Source organism: Pelobates fuscus, chromosome 5, assembly GCF_036172605.1.
Source record: "Pelobates fuscus isolate aPelFus1 chromosome 5, aPelFus1.pri, whole genome shotgun sequence".
Taxonomy (NCBI): domain Eukaryota; kingdom Metazoa; phylum Chordata; class Amphibia; order Anura; family Pelobatidae; genus Pelobates; species Pelobates fuscus.
The window spans coordinates 193,964,492-193,984,274 of record NC_086321.1 but is presented as its reverse complement, the minus strand read 5'-3'; the positions used below and the strand labels follow the sequence as shown (position 1 = coordinate 193,984,274).

Genomic DNA, 19,783 nt, shown 5'->3' with positions numbered 1-19,783 from the left:
TGTCCCAAACTAAAGATTAGAATTAATATACAATAAAATATAAAATGAATCAAAATTGTAAATACACAAAATGAAACATAGGAGAAGGGGTAAAAAATCACAAAATTCACAAGAAACACATCAAATCAAAATCCACATCTAACCCATTTGGTTTCATAGTTTTTAATGTGTGGATCCAATAGCCCTCTCTCTTTCTTAGGGCCATCATAAGGTCACCACCTCTTTCATTTAGGGTTACCTGCTCTATACCTGTACATTTTAAGGTGCTAAAATCAAACAGAGAACAGTTGTTACAATGTACTGGCACCGAATGTGTTAACATACCTTTTCTGATATTGTTTCTGTGTTCTTGAAATCTAACTTTTAGTTTCCTCCCAGTCCTCCCCACATACTGCATCCCACACCCACAGGTAAGTAAATACACCACGTGGGTAGAGGAACAGGACACCTTGTTTTTGATTTTAAATTTAGCTTGTGTCTGGGTACTTACAAAATCATTAGTGATGCTAAATTGACGACCACAACTCTTGCAATTTCCACACGTATAGAAACCTCCCATGTGTTTAGTTTGGTCTTTCCCAGATCGAAAGGTGCTGGGGGCCAAAATCTGTTTTAAGTTGGTACCTTTTCTAAAAATAACTTTAGGGACCTGTGGGATTTGTTTGCTTAAAAATTCGTCCTCAACGAGTAAACCCCAATGTTTTTTAATTATTCTTTGTATGTCGAAAGCCTTCCCATTATACTGAGTATTAAAAGAAAAATCGAAGATTGGGTTTCTGATAGTAACATATTTTTTCTTATTCTGGAGTAGGTCACTACGGCTAATTTTCCCAACCCGATCAATCTCTGAGTCTATAAATTCAGGGGAGTAGCCTTTCTCCAGAAAACGTTTTTTAAGAATCTCTGATTGTATGAAAAAATAATCTAAATCGGTACAATTTCTGCGCAGCCTAACGAATTGGCCTTTGGGAACCCCCTTAAGCCAATTCGGATGGTGCCCGCTCTTAGTATCGATAAACCTATTGGAGTCAATAATCTTAAAGAATGTCTTGGTTTTGATCTCCTGATCTTCAATATATATTGATAGATCAAGGAAATCGATATTATGGACCCCTATCTTGGGGGTAAAAACCAAAGACAGGGAATTACAGTTGACATATTTGAAGAAATCATGGAGAAGATCTATAGGGCCCCGCCAGATCATCAGGACATCGTCGATGTACCTTCTCCAGAGCACCAAGTTTGCACCGAACGGATTGTTGGACCAAATAGATGACCTTTCCCAATGGTCCACAAACACATTGGCATAGCTCGGTGCAAACTTGGTGCCCATTGCGATGCCCTTGATCTGGAGAAAATAATCCCCATCAAAACCAAAAAAATTGTGCGTAAGGATAAAACGGATAGCTTCCTCCAAAAATGAACAGAGGGAAGGTTCAAGTTTGGTATCCTGCGCTAGATTACTCTTAACTGCCTCAACACCAAGGTCATGATCTATTACGGTGTAGAGTGATGTCACATCAAGAGTAGCCCAAATAAATTCATCCCTCCACTCAATACTTTCCAATTCCTGAATGAGGTGCTTTGTTTTTTTTTTTATAATCTTTTTATTGGGTTTATCACCATAAATCTTTTACAAAAAAGTACATAAAAACATTCATACACAATATATATATAAAAAAAATTCATACACATAGACACAAAGACTTCCCCCCCTCCCTCACGAGAGCTCATCATACTTCCAATTTCTATTACTTTTTTCAGATGGTAATCTTATTACCTTTACATTTGTATTAGTTTTTCTTCCCAAGTTGACCATAGGCTCAAATTATCATCCAGAGTCCTGCAGTGATCCTTTTCCATCTTAATTTGATAGATCATCTGTATTATTATCAACTTTATATTAAAGACGGTATTTCCCTTCCAATTTCTAGCTATTATTATTTTACATGCTATTAAGCAATGAATAATTAAAAATTGATTTATTTTATTTAATTTTGGCCATTGATAATGTAATAACATTGTTTCTGGTTTTAGAGGTATTTCAACACCACAAAGTGTGTGGATGATAAATTGAGCCCACTGCCATACAGCAATCACTTGTCTACAGGACCACCACATATGAATGTAGTCTCCTTTTTCCTCTCTGCACCTCCAACATTTCACATCCTTGGATGTATCAAATTTAACTATTTTGGTTGGCGTCATATACCATTTGTGAACTAGCTTAAAGTGTGTTTCTATTAATACAAAGGGGTGGACAGATTTACTGATTTTTTGTATATTGGATAACCATTCATTTACTTCTATATTTATTTTTAGTTCCATATTCCATTTTTTTATAACGTTGGGGAGGGCTAAGTCCTCCATTTGTTCCAACATTCTGACACACCTAGAGAACATTTGCTTTATTTTGTTCTGATATAAAATTGGTTTTAAAATATCATACATCTTACCATCTTTTACTATCTCAACTTTCTCCAGAAAGTGTTTTACTCTAAGATAGGTATATACTTCATTAACAGGAACCTTAAACTCTTCTATCAGTATTTTATAGGGTTTAATTTTGCCCTCCTTAATCAGTTCTTTTATTGTATTTATTCCCTTTTCCTTCCATGTTTTTAAGGAGATATTCTCTATACTTGCTTCTATTATGTCTATTCTTTGAAAATCAAATATTTTATTGGTTAAATCAATGTTCTTCCTTATCTTTTGCCAGACTGGAATAATCTGGCCTAGAATATATGATCTAAAAAAGTTGTCTTTATTCTTCCAGACTAGGTTTAGGGAGTCGCTTAATTGACTTGATTCTGTTTCTGACCACCACCATATTTCCTCTTTATTTTGAATTATCTGGGTAGTCATAACATGCATTATGATCCCTGCTTCATAATATTTTCTTATGTTTGGATATCCCAAACCTCCCTTCTTTAGTTCTTTTGATAATATTCCATTTTTAATTCTAGGTTTCTTCCCTTGCCATACGAAACTAGAAAAGGAAGTATTGATCATTGTCAGCCATTCATTCGGGATGCTTAAAGGGAGCATTCTAAAAATGTAAATCCATTTTGGCAGGACGTATGATTTCAAGATATTAATTCTTCCTCCCCAAGATACTTCTATTTTTCTCCATTCTTTCAAATTCTTATTAGTTTCTTTTAAGAGGTCCATAAAGTTTGTTCGCATAATATTTTTTGGATTTCTACTTATTTTTATTCCTAAATATGAGAACGTTTTTGCTTTTATAAAGTTATAAGTTTTTTGGTAACGATCTATTTCTTGACTTGACATATTATTGTATATAGCTATTGATTTTGTTTTATTCAATTTGTAATTTGATACTGAACTATACATTTCAATTTCCGCCATTGCGTTTACTATTGATGTTGACGGATTATTTAGAAAAAGAATGGTATCATCAGCATAAAGGAAGATTTTCAATTCTTTCTGTCCTACTGTATATCCCTTGATATTTTCATTATTTCTGATTCTGTTAGCTAGTACTTCTATTGTCAATATAAACAATAGGGGAGACAGTGGACAACCTTGTCTGGTTCCGTTGTTCAATTTGAACCAGTCTGCGCATATGCCCGGGCCAATTGTTCTCGCCATTGGATCTTTATATAGCGCCAAGATTGCGTCAAACAACCATCCCTGTATGCCTATTTCTTCTAAAGTAAGCTTCATAAAGTCCCAGCTGACCCTGGCAAAGGCTTTCTCGGCATCTAAAGACAGGATCAGCATGGGACTTTTTTTACGCTTTGATGTATCTAGTGCATCTATCAGACGTCTAATGTTATTGCTTGACATTCTATCTGGGACGAACCCTGTTTGGTCAGGATGAATGATTTGATTTATTACTTCTTTTAATCTACTAGCCAAAATAGAAGAGAATATCTTTACATCTACATTTATTAATGATATTGGTCGATAGCTCTGTACTTTTGTTGGGTCTTTCCCTGGTTTCAATATAGGTAGAATGTTTGCTTTGAGCATTTCTTCTGGGAATCTGCCCTTTTTAACTGCAGTATTGAAAGTGTTTTTTAAATGACCTATCAATTGAGATTTCAGTACTTTATAGAATTTGTTTCCAAATCCATCTGGGCCTGGGGTTTTATAGGTTTCTAGTCTGTCTATTATTATATTAATCTCTTCTTCCGTAATTTCTTTATTTAGCTTTTTTACTTGTATTTCTGTTATTTTATTCAATTTTGCTGCTTTAATATATCTTTTTATTTTTTCTGAAGAAGTGATTGTTGATTGACTATATAAATTGGCATAATACTCATTAAATGCTTTCCCTATCTGTTCTGGGAGAAGGGAGATAATATCATTAGTTATTATTTTGTCAACCTTATTGGATATATTTTTTTTTTTCAGCATGTTCGACATGATTTTATCTGCTCTATTAGATTTATGGTAGTATTTAATTTTAAGTTTATGAATATTTATTTTAATTTTTTCATAAGTTTTTTCCTGTATCTCGGATTTAATCTTCTCTATTTTTAGCTGGTTCTCCTTACTTGGTTTTACATTGTTTATTTTATTTAAATTATATAATTCAATGTAGAGATCTTGTACATTTACACCTTTTTTTTTTCTTTATTTTATTAAGCATTATGCAATGTCCCCTTATTACTGCCTTAAATGAACACCATAAAGTATCATTCTCCACTTGTCCGTTATTATTTTCTTCAAAATAGCAAGTAGTCATTTTATCTATATGGTCTTTATATTCTTTTTCTGCTAGTATTGATTCATCTAACCTCCAGGTTGTATTCTTACAGCACTTAGATCTATTACTATTTAATTCCAGGCACACGCTATTATGGTCTGACCATATTACTGTTTTGTTTTCTATTTTATATGTTCTTTCTATCAATTTTAAATCCCCAAAGACAAGATCTATTCGAGAATACGAATCGTGGGGCCAGGAATAAAATGTAAACTCTTTTGCTGTGGGATTATTGAGTCTCCATATATCAAATAGACCTTCTCTTTTTATCAAATTACTAAAATTCCTTGCGTTTTTTAATACTTGTTTGTCACAATTATTATTATTTTTTTCCGAGAACTTATCTAATAATGGATCTTGTATACTATTAAAGTCTCCTGCATATATCTTTATTCCCACTGCTACATTCTCGACCTTATTTAATATTTTTCTCAATAGGCATACGGGATTTTTATTAGGCAAGTATACATTGATTAGAGTGAAAAGTTCATCTTCTATTGTGACTACTAAAATAATATATCTCCCCTCCAAGTCTGTTTCCATATATTTTATGTTTATTTTTAGATCTTTTGCAAAAAATATTGCTACTCCTCCTTTTTTTCCCTCCTCTCTAGAGGAACAAATTTTTAAGGGAAAGGACCTGCTATTCCATCGTTTTTCATCCTGTTTACGCCAGTGTGTCTCTTGTATCATAGCAATTTGAACCTGTTCTTTTTTTAAGTAATCTTGGAAAGCTTGTCTTTTTTGGGGGATATTTAAACCTTGAATATTTAACGTAATTATTTTAACCATTTTCCGAAGATTTTTTTATTTTAATTAATCTAATGAGCTCTCGTGAACAATACAAACACTTGACATTACAATACATAACTAGAATATCTACAAGTATCTTCAACACTTGGAGTATATTTCCAATCATTCCAAGACTCTAAAAAGAGTCAGAAAACACTTTTTTAAGTGGATCTTACTATCCACTAATAACCTTTTTCAGGTTACAGCAGGGGAGGCTGTTTCTCGGATTTGGAGGAACCAATCTGAGACTTTTCATTTTCCTTTTTCCTCTCTCTTCTCAACACTCATCACTCCCTCTCTTCCTACTGCTCTCTAAAGTATTTGCTTTTACTCTGCTTCCTTTCCTTACGGAGAGAGATAAAAGGTCGAAAGGGAAAAAAAAAAAAGAAAAGACCGCTCTGGAGATTATCTTTCTTTTTCTTACTAGATTATCTCCTATTTCCCTCTTTTACCTTATTTTCCTACTAATCTAGATGAACTCGTCTCTTTGTTTCTTTAGTCGTTTAGACCCTTTTAATTTATCGCTGTTGTTCTTATAACCTTTAAAAAAAACATACTCAGAGAGATAGTGAAAGTTCTTTCCTCAGCACTTCTATATTACTATTCTTCTTTCCTATTCCCATTCTCTTCTTCTTCCCTCTCCTATATATACTTAAATTTCACACCTCTCATTTTTTTACCCCTTATTTTTCCACCTTATATTGTATTTCAATAATTTTTTAATTGGTAGGTGAATGAGGTGCTTTGTTTCCCTCAGATATGACAAGGCTCTCTGGGCATATTTTTGCAGATGGAAATCAATGTATTCAGAGAGCCTTGAGGTTAAAGAATCAATGCCACTTATTATCGGCCTCCCTGGGGGGTTTTCTTTGCATTTATGAAGTTTTGGAAGAAAGTAAAAAGTGGGTACTTTAGGAGATTCTATGAAAATAAAGGAATAAGTGGACTCGTCAATAGTGCCTGCTGTTTTGGCATTCTGTAACAATCTTTTAAGATCTTGTATATTATGTTGCAGAATCCTACAGACTTTTAAATGACCATATCACTTATATAAAACTCAATTCCAACCCCAACTATGACTACAATCAAGATCTTAAAAGATTGTTACAGAATGCCAGAACAGCAGGCACTATTGACGAGTCCACTTATTCCTTTATTTTCATAGAATCTCCTAAAGTACCCACTTTTTACTTTCTTCCAAAACTTCATAAATGCAAAGAAAACCCCCAGGGAGGCCGATAATAAGTGGCATTGATTCTTTAACCTCAAGGCTCTCTGAATACATTGATTTCCATCTGCAAAAATATGCCCAGAGAGCCTTGTCATATCTGAGGGATACAAAGCACCTCAACGTTGAGGTCAATAAGTGAGGTATAAGATGTTGGCATAACATACTGGGAGTAGACTGATAAAATATATATGGAACTGGCAGGCTATACATGTTATCTAGTGGATGCATAGTTAAACAAGATTACAGGTTCAAAAATATATTATTTGTGCAGCACTATGCCACGTTGCTTGCGCTGTGAAATGATTAAAACCAAAAATGATAATTGAGTAATAAGGCTAAACTTGCGTGTGTCTAATGTGGGACATGGTCTTGCTATTAAGTCCCCTGAGGTTACACTGCTACAAGTCCCTCTTTGGCCGGGTCCGGTTTGCAAGGATTATTTCCCTCAGTGCAGTGCCATGTGACCTGTTCTGTCTCCCGGTCATGAAACTCGGCTTGTGCCCGTGGATCTCCCCTTGGATGCGGTAGGTAATCGGGAGTGGGTGAGGACAGATGGTACCTTGGTGCCCGCGGGGGGTCTTCTCTGAGGTCGCAGGTGCCCGGAGCGGGCCCTTGCTTAGGTTCTGCAGGCTCTTTCGTGGGGTCGGTCTGTACGGGTAAGGTACACGCTTTCTTGCCGCCATTTTTGTTGAGTATGTTTGCCGCCATTTTACATGCTGTTCAGGATCTCATTCGCAGTATAGTGGGAATTCTTTGCCATAGGTTCACCACTGTTGCATGGGTCTTGAGGCCTGGGCCGGGATAACCCCCACCGGCCCCGGGGGGGGGAGACAGGGCCTGCTCCATGACACTGAGGGGGTCCGGCGTGATTCAGTCGGGCGGGATAGCGGGGCAGCGGCCGTCTACCCCGCTCACCGCCTAAGTAGGCCTCATCCTGTGCGGACGACTTGAGTCTTTCTGGGGGACTAAAACACGGAGTGCAAGCCTCTCCCCAGGTCCAGTGCCCCCTCATGTATCGGGCCGCGTTCTCTGGTCATTGAAAAGGTACCTGTTTAACTTGTACTTAATAAAATTTCGCTCAATTGCAGGAGCTGTGTTTTTTTGCGGCCGGTCTGCATGGCGGGCAGGCCCCGCCCCAGAGGACGAATTTTTAAGCAAACAAATCCCACAGGTCCCTAAAGTTATTTTTAGAAAAGGTACCAACTTAAAACAGATTTTGGCCCCCAGCACCTTTCGATCTGGGAAAGACCAAACTAAACACATGGGAGGTTTCTATACGTGTGGAGTTGTGGTCGTCAATTTAGCATCACTAAAGATTTTGTAAGTACCCAGACACAAGCTAAATTTAAAATCAAAAACAAGGTGTCCTGTTCCTCTACCCACGTGGTGTATTTACTTACCTGTGGGTGTGGGATGCAGTATGTGGGGAGGACGGGGAGGAAACTAAAAGTTAGATTTCAAGAACACAGAAACAATATCAGAAAAGGTATGTTAACACATTCGGTGCCAGTACATTGTAACAACTGTTCTCTGTTTGATTTTAGCACCTTGAAATGTACAGGTATAGAGCAGGTAACCCTAAATGAAAGAGGTGGTGACCTTATGATGGCCCTAAGAACGAGAGAGGGCTATTGGATCCACACATTAAAAACTATGAAACCAAATGGGTTAGATGTGGATTTTGATTTGATGTGTTTCTTGTGAATTTTGTGATTTTTTACCCCTTCTCCTATGTTTCATTTTGTGTATTTACAATTTTTATTCATTTTATATTTTATTGCATATTAATTCTAATCTTTAGTTTGGGACATTTTAATTCAGTCATTAATGCATATATATTTGTCGTTTTTTCATTAATATTATCTTGGGGACTTTTTTCTGCTAATTTACGAGCATTGGAACGCAAGTGGAACGCATGTTTGTGCTGTCTAGCGAAACGAAAACCAGAACGAGGCTTGGTCAGCAATTCCGGAACGTAATTTGGACGTAACCGGAAGTGCGCCGGAGTCCGGACCCGGAAGTACGGCGCACAGCTGATCGCTTCGCGCCAAAGATGGATTTATATTCTTTATTTTATTGTGCATATTCAACATTAATGTTCACATTGCCACAGCAGTGTATGTAGTCATACTTAACAACATATGTTAATACAATAGCTGCATATATATATACATTGCACTTTTTATATATAGTAATTGTATAGTTGTGGAGTCATCTAGTGTTCCGGGCATGTCCAAGGCCTAGTGAAGTCTGTGCATATGTCTACTTGGAGATTGTCTTGGTCATGTGTTGTGCCGTGTGGGTCTGTGTCGGGACCAGCTGTGGAGGTTTACTTCTATATGTGCGGTATAAAGTCCGCGAGTCCCCCAGTGTGGGTGTCGATGTATTCCCCGGTGTGCGGGGATGGGTCTTATTTCGGGTGTCCTATTCTAGAAGTACCCGCCTGTCCCACTGCTTGTGTTGTTAGGTGTGTCATTTTGTGTTCATGTGTGGAAGTGAGACGGGTACAGATGTGGTCAGTCATACGTCCGGTCGTGTGTGCTTATGCCACCGGTAATGGGAGCAGTGAGTGCATCCAGATTGCCTCAGGTGCGTGGAGTCCGCTCCTGGGAGACCTATACGGACCTTTGTGGACTAGTAAAAAGTCAATTAAATCAACCAAAAATAAATGGGGAGGAGGAACTTGGGTGGTAACCATATATGAATTCGCAAGGGTCTATCGTGGGCAGAGGGCCATAACCAGGTGAGAGCATTATTGGCAGTCTCTGGGGTAGTGAGGAGGAATCTCCCTGTTTTAGTTCCCCTCAGGGTGCCTTTCGTTGGTGCGGTGGTCTGGTGGGTGCCCCTGGGATGAAGTCCGCAACCGCAGCTGGGTCCAGTTGGGCGAGGCTTGGGCTTGTCCTTCATGGGGATGACAGCAGGCCTGCCGTGCACAGGTGTGAGTCCATTTCAGGGTAGCTCCGGGCTCTGTAAGTTGTGTCCTGGTGCGTGAAGGTGACCATATTCGGCGTCCCCCATTTATACTGGATGTTCTTGTTCCTGATGTGTTGTAAGAGGGGCTGCATGGTCTTGCGCCAACTCATTGTGCTTTTAGTAATGTCCTGAAAGAGGGACAGCGTGGCTCCCTCGAATGTCAGAGGGGTTTTCCCTCGCGCGGCCGCTAATAGCTGGGCTTTGTCCTGCAGATTTTGGAAGCGGAGGATCAGGTCAGTGTGTGCCGCGGCCGACGCGGGGAGCGTTTGGGAGCGTCGGAGAAGTTCCCCGATAGCATGGGTAGTTGGGTCTTTATCCGCTCTGGTTTTTTTTTTTTTTTTTTAAATTCTTTATTTTTCAGTGCAGATCAAGAGTAACATACAAGCGTGGGGTGCCCCAACGGCAATCCTCAAGCAAATGAGTAACATTTAATACAATGGGGTGAACCTTAACGCATGCACAATTTTATATTTTTAGTCATTACTGTGAAAGCTAGAAGTGGAAACCAAGTAACGATGTTTCAGTAGATAAGCATAAATATGTCACTTTTTCTGCAGTGTACGAGACGGATAAACAGGTAGGTTAGTGTCCTGAGTTTTATAAAAACATAAGGGAATCCTTGTATGGTTTATAGGTAGAATGCTAGTGGGTGTTGAAAGGTAACAAACTGGGCTGGATATACTAGCCGAGACTGAACTTAGAGAAATGAATGAGCGTAATGCAAGTTTGAGGTGCCATATGCATAAACTGCCCGCTTGTTGGTGTTAGGCTACCCTCTTGAGTGTAATATACCGTGTGGCCTTAGTTAGCCACTGTAAGGCATTGCAGCCCCGTCAGATATTACGGAGGCCTGTCTGGGTCCTGGCAGGATTGCAATTAAGAGACATAGGGGACATGGACTGTGTGTGAGAGCCCGGCCCTACTGGCAGCATTTATATGTCTGGCAGGACGATGAGAGATGAATGGGTAGTAAGAGGTGGAATCAACCCTATTTTAATGGGGAGCATATTGAAGCGTGACCCTTCAGCGCTGTTGTGCCTTGTCGCTACTTTTCTGATATGTATGTTACCAGACGTTCCCTTTACCAGACTGTCCTGCTCGTGAAATATTAGATATGCGATTATGGGGTGCTGAGCACTGGCTGACCATGCTAAGGGAGGTGGAGTAGGCACTGCCGGAATCATATTGGGGTTTTTGCACGCCCTTAAGAATAAACGTACAGCTAAAATTATACGGTTGGTCCGACATGGTTAACTGTGGAAGTACAGGACAGAGCTGGGAGGGCCGACTGAACTTGAAAAATAGAGATAAACATGAGAGTGCTAAAATGCAAGCTACATGCCAGTTAAAATATAATACCACATCTGTGATAGTGCTCCTGTGGGGAGACCACTGGTAATAACGCTGGGCAGGGTGATCTCACCTCTCGGGGCGTGATTAAAATAAGGTACCAAAATAGTAATAATAATAATATTAAACATTAACAGACGAGTTTTGCCATAATGTAGGGGAAGGAAGTAGTACGATTTCTGCCTATGCTGGTGGCTACTCTGCGTAAGCTTTAGGCCTGACGCCAGGTTCAGCCTATTCCAATGGTAGTCAGGAGCAGGGTGTCGCTGCATATACAGGCCAAGCTGGCATATGGCCAAGCGAAGCGTGTGGGCCTGGGCTACTATCCTAGTGTCAGATAAGGGTACCGGCTTGGCAATGATAACACAGCTGTCCTAGTAAACATATATACTAACAGCAATAAAATGCAAAGTATTGGTAGTGATACAGGGAACAATGAATTAAACACATGGCAGAGGAATCTGTAACGTTCATAAACAACGGTGTTCTCGAGCAGAGTAGCAAAGCTGAGAGACCCCCAACAGTCCATTATTGTGCTGATACATTTGGGATATAGTATAGCATACCGCTACAGGCAGTGTATTCTCCAGGGTCCGATGAACCCGGTGTAGCGTTCACGAGGTGAGTGCTGCTGGGTTGATACCCTGAGTGTCCCGTAGTCTCTACGTTGTGACAATTGCATAGGCCTCTGGAGTGGAGCTCTGGGGTATGAACGGAGTGCTCCGATCTGGATCCCAAGTATGGGTGTGGTCGGGGGAGCCTGTAGTGCCCGTGTTGGTTGGCCCCGCCGGGGTGAACAAATCTTGGGGTAGATTTAGAAGCTTGAGGAAGGCCGGGGCGTCCCGCATATCTTGGATGCTGTGTGTGGTCGTTCCTCTTGTGACCGTTAGGGTCCTGGGGGGTTGCCACCTGTAATCTATTTTGTGGGCTCGGAGGAGTAAGGTGAGAGGTCTGAGCGAGCGGCGCCACGCTAAGGTGCTGCTAGACAGATCTGGGTACAGTGAGAGATTCATGTTCTCAAATCTGAGGGGAGTCTTGCCTCTGAAGGCTGAGAGAATCTTTGCTTTGTGTCCGCTGCTGTGGAGGCTCATGATGACATCCCTTGTAGCAGTGTTTGGAGCGCTTGGGGGCTTGGGTATCCTGAAGACCCCCACTGGGGTGATCGAGTCCTGCCGTCCCTGAGGTAGGTTTGTTAGTAGCATGCGCTCTATCAGTTTTGGCAGGTCGGCTTCGGCAATGTCGTCAGGAACTCCCCTGATTTTTATGTTAGAGGCGCGCCTGGCGTCCTCCAACGTTGCCAGGCGTTGTTCGTATTGCCGGTTCTGCTGTTCCAGTCCCAGCATCGTATGTTGTAGCTCGGAGATTTCCTGGGCTTGGGTTAGTGAGGATCCTTCTAGCGCGGAGATGCGGCCTGTCAAGCCGTGTAGGTCTGCGCGAAGCGCTGAGACTTCCTTGTGGAAGCTATTCTTCAGGTCCGCCATCATCTCCTTCATTATCGCCACAGTGAGCGGTTCCGATTCTATCCTTTTACCCCGGTGTTGTGTCTGCCGTGGTGGATCAGGGGGTAGCAGGTATCCCCCTTCCTCCGCATCGGTTAGGTCTTCGGAGAAGTCAGAGCACCCTCCGTGTTGGGCCGCCATGTTGGCTTCAGTGGCTCCACGTGCGTGCATCCACATTTCCCCAATCGTCAGCCCCGAGGTGGGCTTGTGTGGTAGCGTTTTTTTCCCCTTTTTCCCCATAAGGTCTTGAGGTATGTGTCTGTCGATTAGAGGGGTAAGGGGGGGGGGGTTTTAGGTGTTTTTCGCTGTTTGGGGCTCGGAGCTCCGTTTGGGTGCGTCTGGTTGTTTCAGCGTTCAAGCCCCGCCAAAGATGGATTTAAAAGAAGAGGACTGGGACTTCACTTCATGCCTACATGAGGACAACACTCCAGTAGATACCCCTGAGGAAGTTCAAACGTTGAACGAAACGCGTAGGGCTATAGTGTACAGAGTATTTATTTTATTTGTTTTTATTTGTCTATTCATCCATCTGGCTTTTCCTGCTCCTGTGGACCTTGCGATAAGAGACCTCCACCTGAGTGTGATGTGCCTATTTTACACTTCGGGTTTGTAAGTGTTATTATTAATAAAACGTGTTAACTTTTATTGAGATACTCTGCACTATTATTCTCTTTCTTTTTCGTATGTACACCACTGATGTTCCAAAGTCCTGAAGCTGCTACTTTTATTTGTTACGATATGCCTACAATCAAACTGGGTTTGTGAGTGCAATCAACATTTATTTAAAAATTCATATCTTTTTGCAAACAATATTGCCCTACGTCTGCCTCTATTATTGTATTGTAGATTGCCGTTCTGGTATTTTTTCTATATTTGCTACATAAATATGAAGAAAAAACCCAAGTCTCCCTTAAGAAATACAATCATATTTACTTGAGCCTGTTACAAAATGGCTCAAGTATGTAGGCAAGGATAAAGTGGCACTGTCATGGCCGCATTTTTTTTTTTTTAAACCACCCTCCTGACTCCACTACATCTAAATTAGAATAAGGCGGGGGGAGGAGGAGGGTAGATCTGTTGTCGTCGTCGTCCGCCGGCCCCCACCCATGAGCAGCACGTGGGGGCCCTAAATGGGGGAGAGTGGAGGGTAGGGAAAGGTAAGTTCGGCATGACAGTATATTGGAAAGTGATCACATAAACCAAGACTGTGGACAGGGAGCATGTACACCTGAGGAAGCTATTTTTTATTGTTGAAACGCATTGTGCTGATGTTAGTGGGATTTGTTATGTATGGAATCAAGATATGCAAATTATAACATCTACATGAAAGGTACTTTTGTCCTTTTAATAAATGTGTGATACTGCAACATTTGTGTTATTTCTCTATTCTGCGGGAGTTACCTACCAACAGTGTGGATATTGATGGTCTGGTCTGGAGGAAACAGAGTGGTCACTTTCCAATATAATGAACTGAAGCATCTTTAACCTTGTTTACATACTTGAACCAGTATACGTGAGAGTATTTCTTAAGGGGGACTTAGATGTTTCTCCATATCTATGTAACACACATACTGCACTGTGATTTTGTATATTTTTGTTTTTCTCTTGAGACCCTTGATAAAAAAGAAGGGTATAAGTATTCACATTGTGTATATGCTTTTGGTATGCTGTTCATTTTTTGTATTTGTGTAAGGATCCAGTGTTTCTTATGATGCTCAGTTCTGCATTTTCACATACTTCAGTTTGATTAACCCCTTAAGGACACATGACATGTGTGACATGTCATGATTCCCTTTTATTCCAGAAGTTTGGTCCTTAAGGGGTTAAAGCTACAAAAGTTCATGAGATGGCCCAATAAGACATTTACAGTTCTTTTCACTATTTTAGCAACACACAGATCCCTGTTATCAGTTGTGCTTCCCTATATAACTATGTATGTATATGTAAATCATCTTTCTATTTTTTCCCCTACATGACAGATTACATGGCAAATATTTCTTATTCCTGATTCTTTCTGTATATGGGCCATATTTAGGCCCTTTGCTAAGTCTACTCTCTTTAATGGCACTCTATTAGAGTTAGACAGTCTGCAAAGGGACTTACTGGGATAGATCCTGCAATCTTTACAGAATTTACCATTCAGCTTTGCATGGAGATGCTGAACGTTCCCCATAGAAATGCATTAATTCAATACCCAAAACTCCCTGAGGAGATGCTGATTGGCGCAGCGCAGTGTTTTGCTGTACATGTGCAATAGCCTCCCAATGCCTTCCTATGGGAAACCCTTGGATTGGCTGAGATTATCAAGTTTGATGATTTTAGCCATAAAGGTGGGGCCAGCTGTGAAGAAATCAGTGTGGCGAAGTGAAAAGGCAAGTTAAATACCCTTTAACCTCATTCTGAGGGGGAGTGTACACCTAAATAGGTAGTCCAGCACTATAGTGTTAGGAATGCTTGTTTGTATTCCTAACACTATAGTGTTCTTTTAGCTCTTTAGCTCTAGGTATCTGTAGATGTACCTCAATAGATGATACACTGGGTTATTTACACTCCATACTCTCTGATGCTTTCTCTCTAATAGATGCCAGGTTTCCAGCTGTTTGCCTCTATATTTTACATTAGGCTCTTTCGAATAGCTTATTACCCCTTAAGGACACACCTTCTGGAATAAAAGGGAATCATGACGGAATATTGCCGTCTTGTGTCCTTAAGGGGTTAATGTATGACTATAATAGAGTAAGCACCGTGGACTCAAGTGGTGGATGAGTAGTAGTTTGCACATTAATCCATAACACGTGTGCCTCCTTCTGGCTACATTAGGGCATCTCTTCTGTATTCTGCAATTCATTCCCTCATTGCTGTCTCCACCTAGTGGTTGATACTCTACATTCATTACATACTGCTTCCTATACATGTCTGGGTTTGTATTTTAGCCTTGTGTGCTGTGATTTCGATAGAGGAAATTCTTTGTATATCTGAGTAGATTTCTCACTACTCACTAGGGTTCTCTAAAAATAGTATATTGTCTTATAATCAGATCATCTTATCTTTATGTCACCCTCTATCAAATCAAGCCTGGGAGTTAGTACCACTTATTCACACTTCTTTCTTTTTTGTTTGTGTTTTTCCATGTATGCAGTCCCTCCATGTATGCAGTCCCTCCATCGTTGAGTTTGTTGATCTATGCCTAGTAAAGTTATTTTGTACAGGTTTTTACTCGTGTAACTTATCACCATTTCTGGACCTATGTTTTTAGGTTCCATTTTAATTCTTAATATTTGTTGGTTTCCATGGGTTATGGCCTATTTGTGATAGCTGGTACAGTGACCCTCTTTTTGCTCCCCTTATCAGGGAGGTTTTGTGGTTTGCAGAGAATAGTTTACCTCTGGTAACTGTTCCCAGCTCGACTACACCACATATACATAGCTGAATCTTTAAAGTAAGAGTTACAGCAACTAGATATAGATTATTAACCTAAAGTCGGCAAATCTCCAAAAGAAATAAGTTTAAAATACAAACTTTATTGATTTTCATATAAAATCTAAATTCATCATTAGACTAAATTATAAAAACATACATAGAGCTGGAACTGAAACGATTAGTGATAAATAGCCCACAAAAAAATAAAGGGAATGTAAGTGATGGAATAAGTAGCTTATATAAAATAGCAGTCGTTATTATGATTTCATTTACATAGTGCCAACATATTTCGCAGTGCTTTACAATAAAAAAATGAGGAAATCTGATAACAAGAAATGTACATACGGAATATAACAGAGACAAGAGTTAAAGAAGGTGAAGTTCAAACGAGCTTACAATCTATGGGTAGGGGTCAAAACACAAAATGTATCTTGACTTTAAATGCCACGCTATTTGTAAATGGATTTTACATTTATTGCTTTACTGGGTTTGTATCTTTAAGAATCTAGTGTTTCTGTGCTTTACCTGTAAAAATTAATTTATTGCTGAGTTTGTGTCCTTGTGTATGTTCCAACCTTCAACCATTTATAAAAATAAAATGTTCATAATGTCAACACATCAACTCCAAAGCTTTGTGCCGAGTGTCAACTATTCCAACTTGTCTAAATATTGAACCCAGTCAATTGCAGCATGCATTTTGGTTTCCAGAGGAGTGGTACTTTCTATTAGGGCAGTATATAAGTACTCCATTTCATGCATAACAAAATGATAAGAATGTACTTTTATGAATATACTGTGCTATCTTTAATCCTTATACAGACAGAATCCCAACCCTTATCTTACATGATTGTAGTATGTAGAGAATAAACACTCACCTGGAAATAATGCTATAGGTTCTCCTGTAATGTCATCAAGTACGATGGTGGCTTCAGGCTCTGGGAGAGCTTCAGAAGGGAGACTTAAGACAGAGAGATGCAGATGAATCAGTGCAGATGCAGCAGAGAGCACATATTTGCAGCAATTTTAGAGTGGAGAACACTCCTTTTGTCAAGGCCTGTGCTTTCCATTCATTAGTAAGGCTTATTCTATGTCCTTCTTTCATCACAGGGCATGGAACAAAAGGGTGGCACTCGGAGGACATACAGTATCTCACAAAGGTGAGTACACCCCTCACATTTTTGTAAATATTTTATTATATCTTTTTATGTGACAACACTGATGAAATGACACTCTGCTACAATGTAAAGTAGTAAGTGTACAGCATGTATAACAGTGTACATTTGCTGTCCCCTCAAAATCACTCAACACACAGCCATTAATGTCTAAACAGTTGGAAACAAAAGCGAGTACACCCCAAAGTGGAAATGTCCAAATTGGGCCCAAAGTGTCAATATTTTGTGTGGCCACCATTATTTTCCAGCACTGCCTTAACCCTCATGGGCATGGAGTTCACCAGAGCTTCACATGTTGCCACTGGAGTCCTCTTTCACTCCTCCATGACGACATCACGGAGCTGGTGGATGTTAGAGACCTTGCGCTCCCCCACCTTCCGTTTGAGGATGCTCCACAGACGCTCAATAGGGTTTAGGTCTGGAGACCTTTACCATCAGCTTCTTTAGCAAGGCAGTTGTTGTCTTGGAGGTGTGTTTGGGGTTGTTATCATGTTGGAATACTGCAGGGTGGCCCAGTCTCCAAAGGGAGGGGATCATGCTCTGCTTCATTATGTCACAGTACATGCTGGCATTCATGGTTCCCTCAATGAACTGTAGCTCCCCAGTGCCAGCAGCACTCATGCAGGCCCAGACCATGACACTCCCACCACCATGCTTGACTGTGGGCAAGACACACTTGTCTTTGTACTCCTCACACACGCTTGACACCATCTGAACCAAATAAGTTTATTTTGGTCTCATCGGACCACAGGACATGGTTCCAGTAATCTATGTTCTTAGTCCGCTTGTCTTCAGCAAACTGTTTGCGGGCTTTCTTGTGCATCACCTTTAGAATAAGCTTCTTTCTGAGACGACAGCCATGCAGACCAATTTGATGCAGTGTGCGCCGTATGGTCTGAGCACTGACAGGCTGACTCCCCACCCCTTCAACCTCTGCAGCAATGCTGGCAGCACTCATACGTCTATTTCCCAAAGACAACCTCTGGATATGATGCTGAGTACGTGCACTTAACTTCTTTGGTCGACCATTGCGAGGCCTGTTCTGAGTGGAACCTGTCCTGTGAAAACCACTGTGTGATCTTGCCCACAATCTTCTTATAGCCTAGGCCATCTTTATGTAGAGCAACAATTCTTTTTTTTCAGATCCTCAGAGAGTTTTGTGCCATGCTGAACTTCCAGTGACCAGTATGAGAGAGTGTTAGAGTGATAACACCAAATTTAACACACCTGCTCCCCATTCACACCTGAGATCTTGTAACACTAACGAGTCACATGACACCGGGGAGGGAAAATGGCTAATTGGGCCCAATTTGGACATTTCCACTTAGGGGTGTACTCACTTTTGTTGTCAACGGTCTACACATTAGTGGCTGTGTGTTGAGGTATTTTGAGGGGACAGCAAATTTACACTGTTATACAGGCTGTACACTTACTACTTTACATTGTAGCAGAGTGTATTTTCGTCAGTGTTGTCACATGAAAAGATATAATAAAATATTTACAAACATGTGAGGGGTGTACTCACTTTTGTGACATACTGTAGGAGAGAAATCAAGTAAATTAGTGTAACTGTATATAATAAATATATATATATTTACAGCCAATATTAAATGTGTATGTATATATATATATATATATATATATATATATATATATATATATATATATATATATATATATATACATACACACACTGATCAGCCACAACATTAAAACCATTGACAGTTAATGTGAATAACATTGATTATATTGTTACAATGGCACCTGTCAAGGGGTGGGATAGATTAGGCAGTAAGTGAACAGTCAGTTCATTATTTTTTTTTGTGTGGGAAGCAGGAAAAAGGGGCAAGCTAAAAGATTTGAGTGACTTTGAAAAGGGTTAGATGACTGGGTCAGAGCATATCCAAAATGGCTAGTCTTCTGGGGTATTGCCGGTATGCAGTGGTGAGTACCTACCAAAATGGTGCAAGTAAGGGCAACCCATTAACCGGCATCAGAGTCATGGCTCATTGATGCACATGGGGAGCAAAGGCTAGCTGTCTGGTCTGATCACATATAAGAGCTACTGTAGCTCAACTTGCTGAAACTCTTTATGTTAGCCATGATAGAAAGGTATCAGGACACACATTGCATCACAGTTTGCTGGGTACAGGGCAACAGATCAGTCAGAGTGACTATGATGACCCCTGTCCACTACCAAAAGTGCCTTCGATAGGGACGTGAGCATCAGTACTGGACAATGGAACGATTGAAGAAGGTAGCCTGGTCTGACGAATCATGTTTTCTTTTAGATTAGGTGCATGGCTGGGTGTGTGGGTGTCATTTACCTGAAGAAGAGATGGCAGCATGGGAGGAAGGAAGGCTGACAGAGGCAGTGTTATGCTTTGAGCAATGTTCTGGCAATATAAACCTCCTAGTGTTCATGTGGATGTTACTTTGACACATACCTACCTAGAGTTGCAGACCACATACACCCCTTCATGGCAGTTGTGTCCCCTGACGGAAATCCTCAGGATTGATTTGAGGAGCATGACAAATAGTTCCAGGTATTTCTTGACCTCTAAAAGTCCCCTGATCTCAAACTAATTTTGTGGGATGTGGTGGAACAACA

General features: G+C 40.3%; 1 protein-coding gene across 1 annotated transcript in view; it reads right to left on the bottom strand.

Annotated features, from left to right (window-relative positions):
* The window catches only part of REC8 (REC8 meiotic recombination protein), a 142,071-nt gene that overhangs the window by 26,899 nt on the left and 95,389 nt on the right, over positions 1-19,783 (bottom strand). The window contains exon 10 of the mRNA XM_063456522.1: positions 16,876-16,958. Coding sequence (XP_063312592.1) covers positions 16,876-16,958 — 83 coding nt within the window. The remainder of the gene's footprint in view (positions 1-16,875; positions 16,959-19,783) is intronic.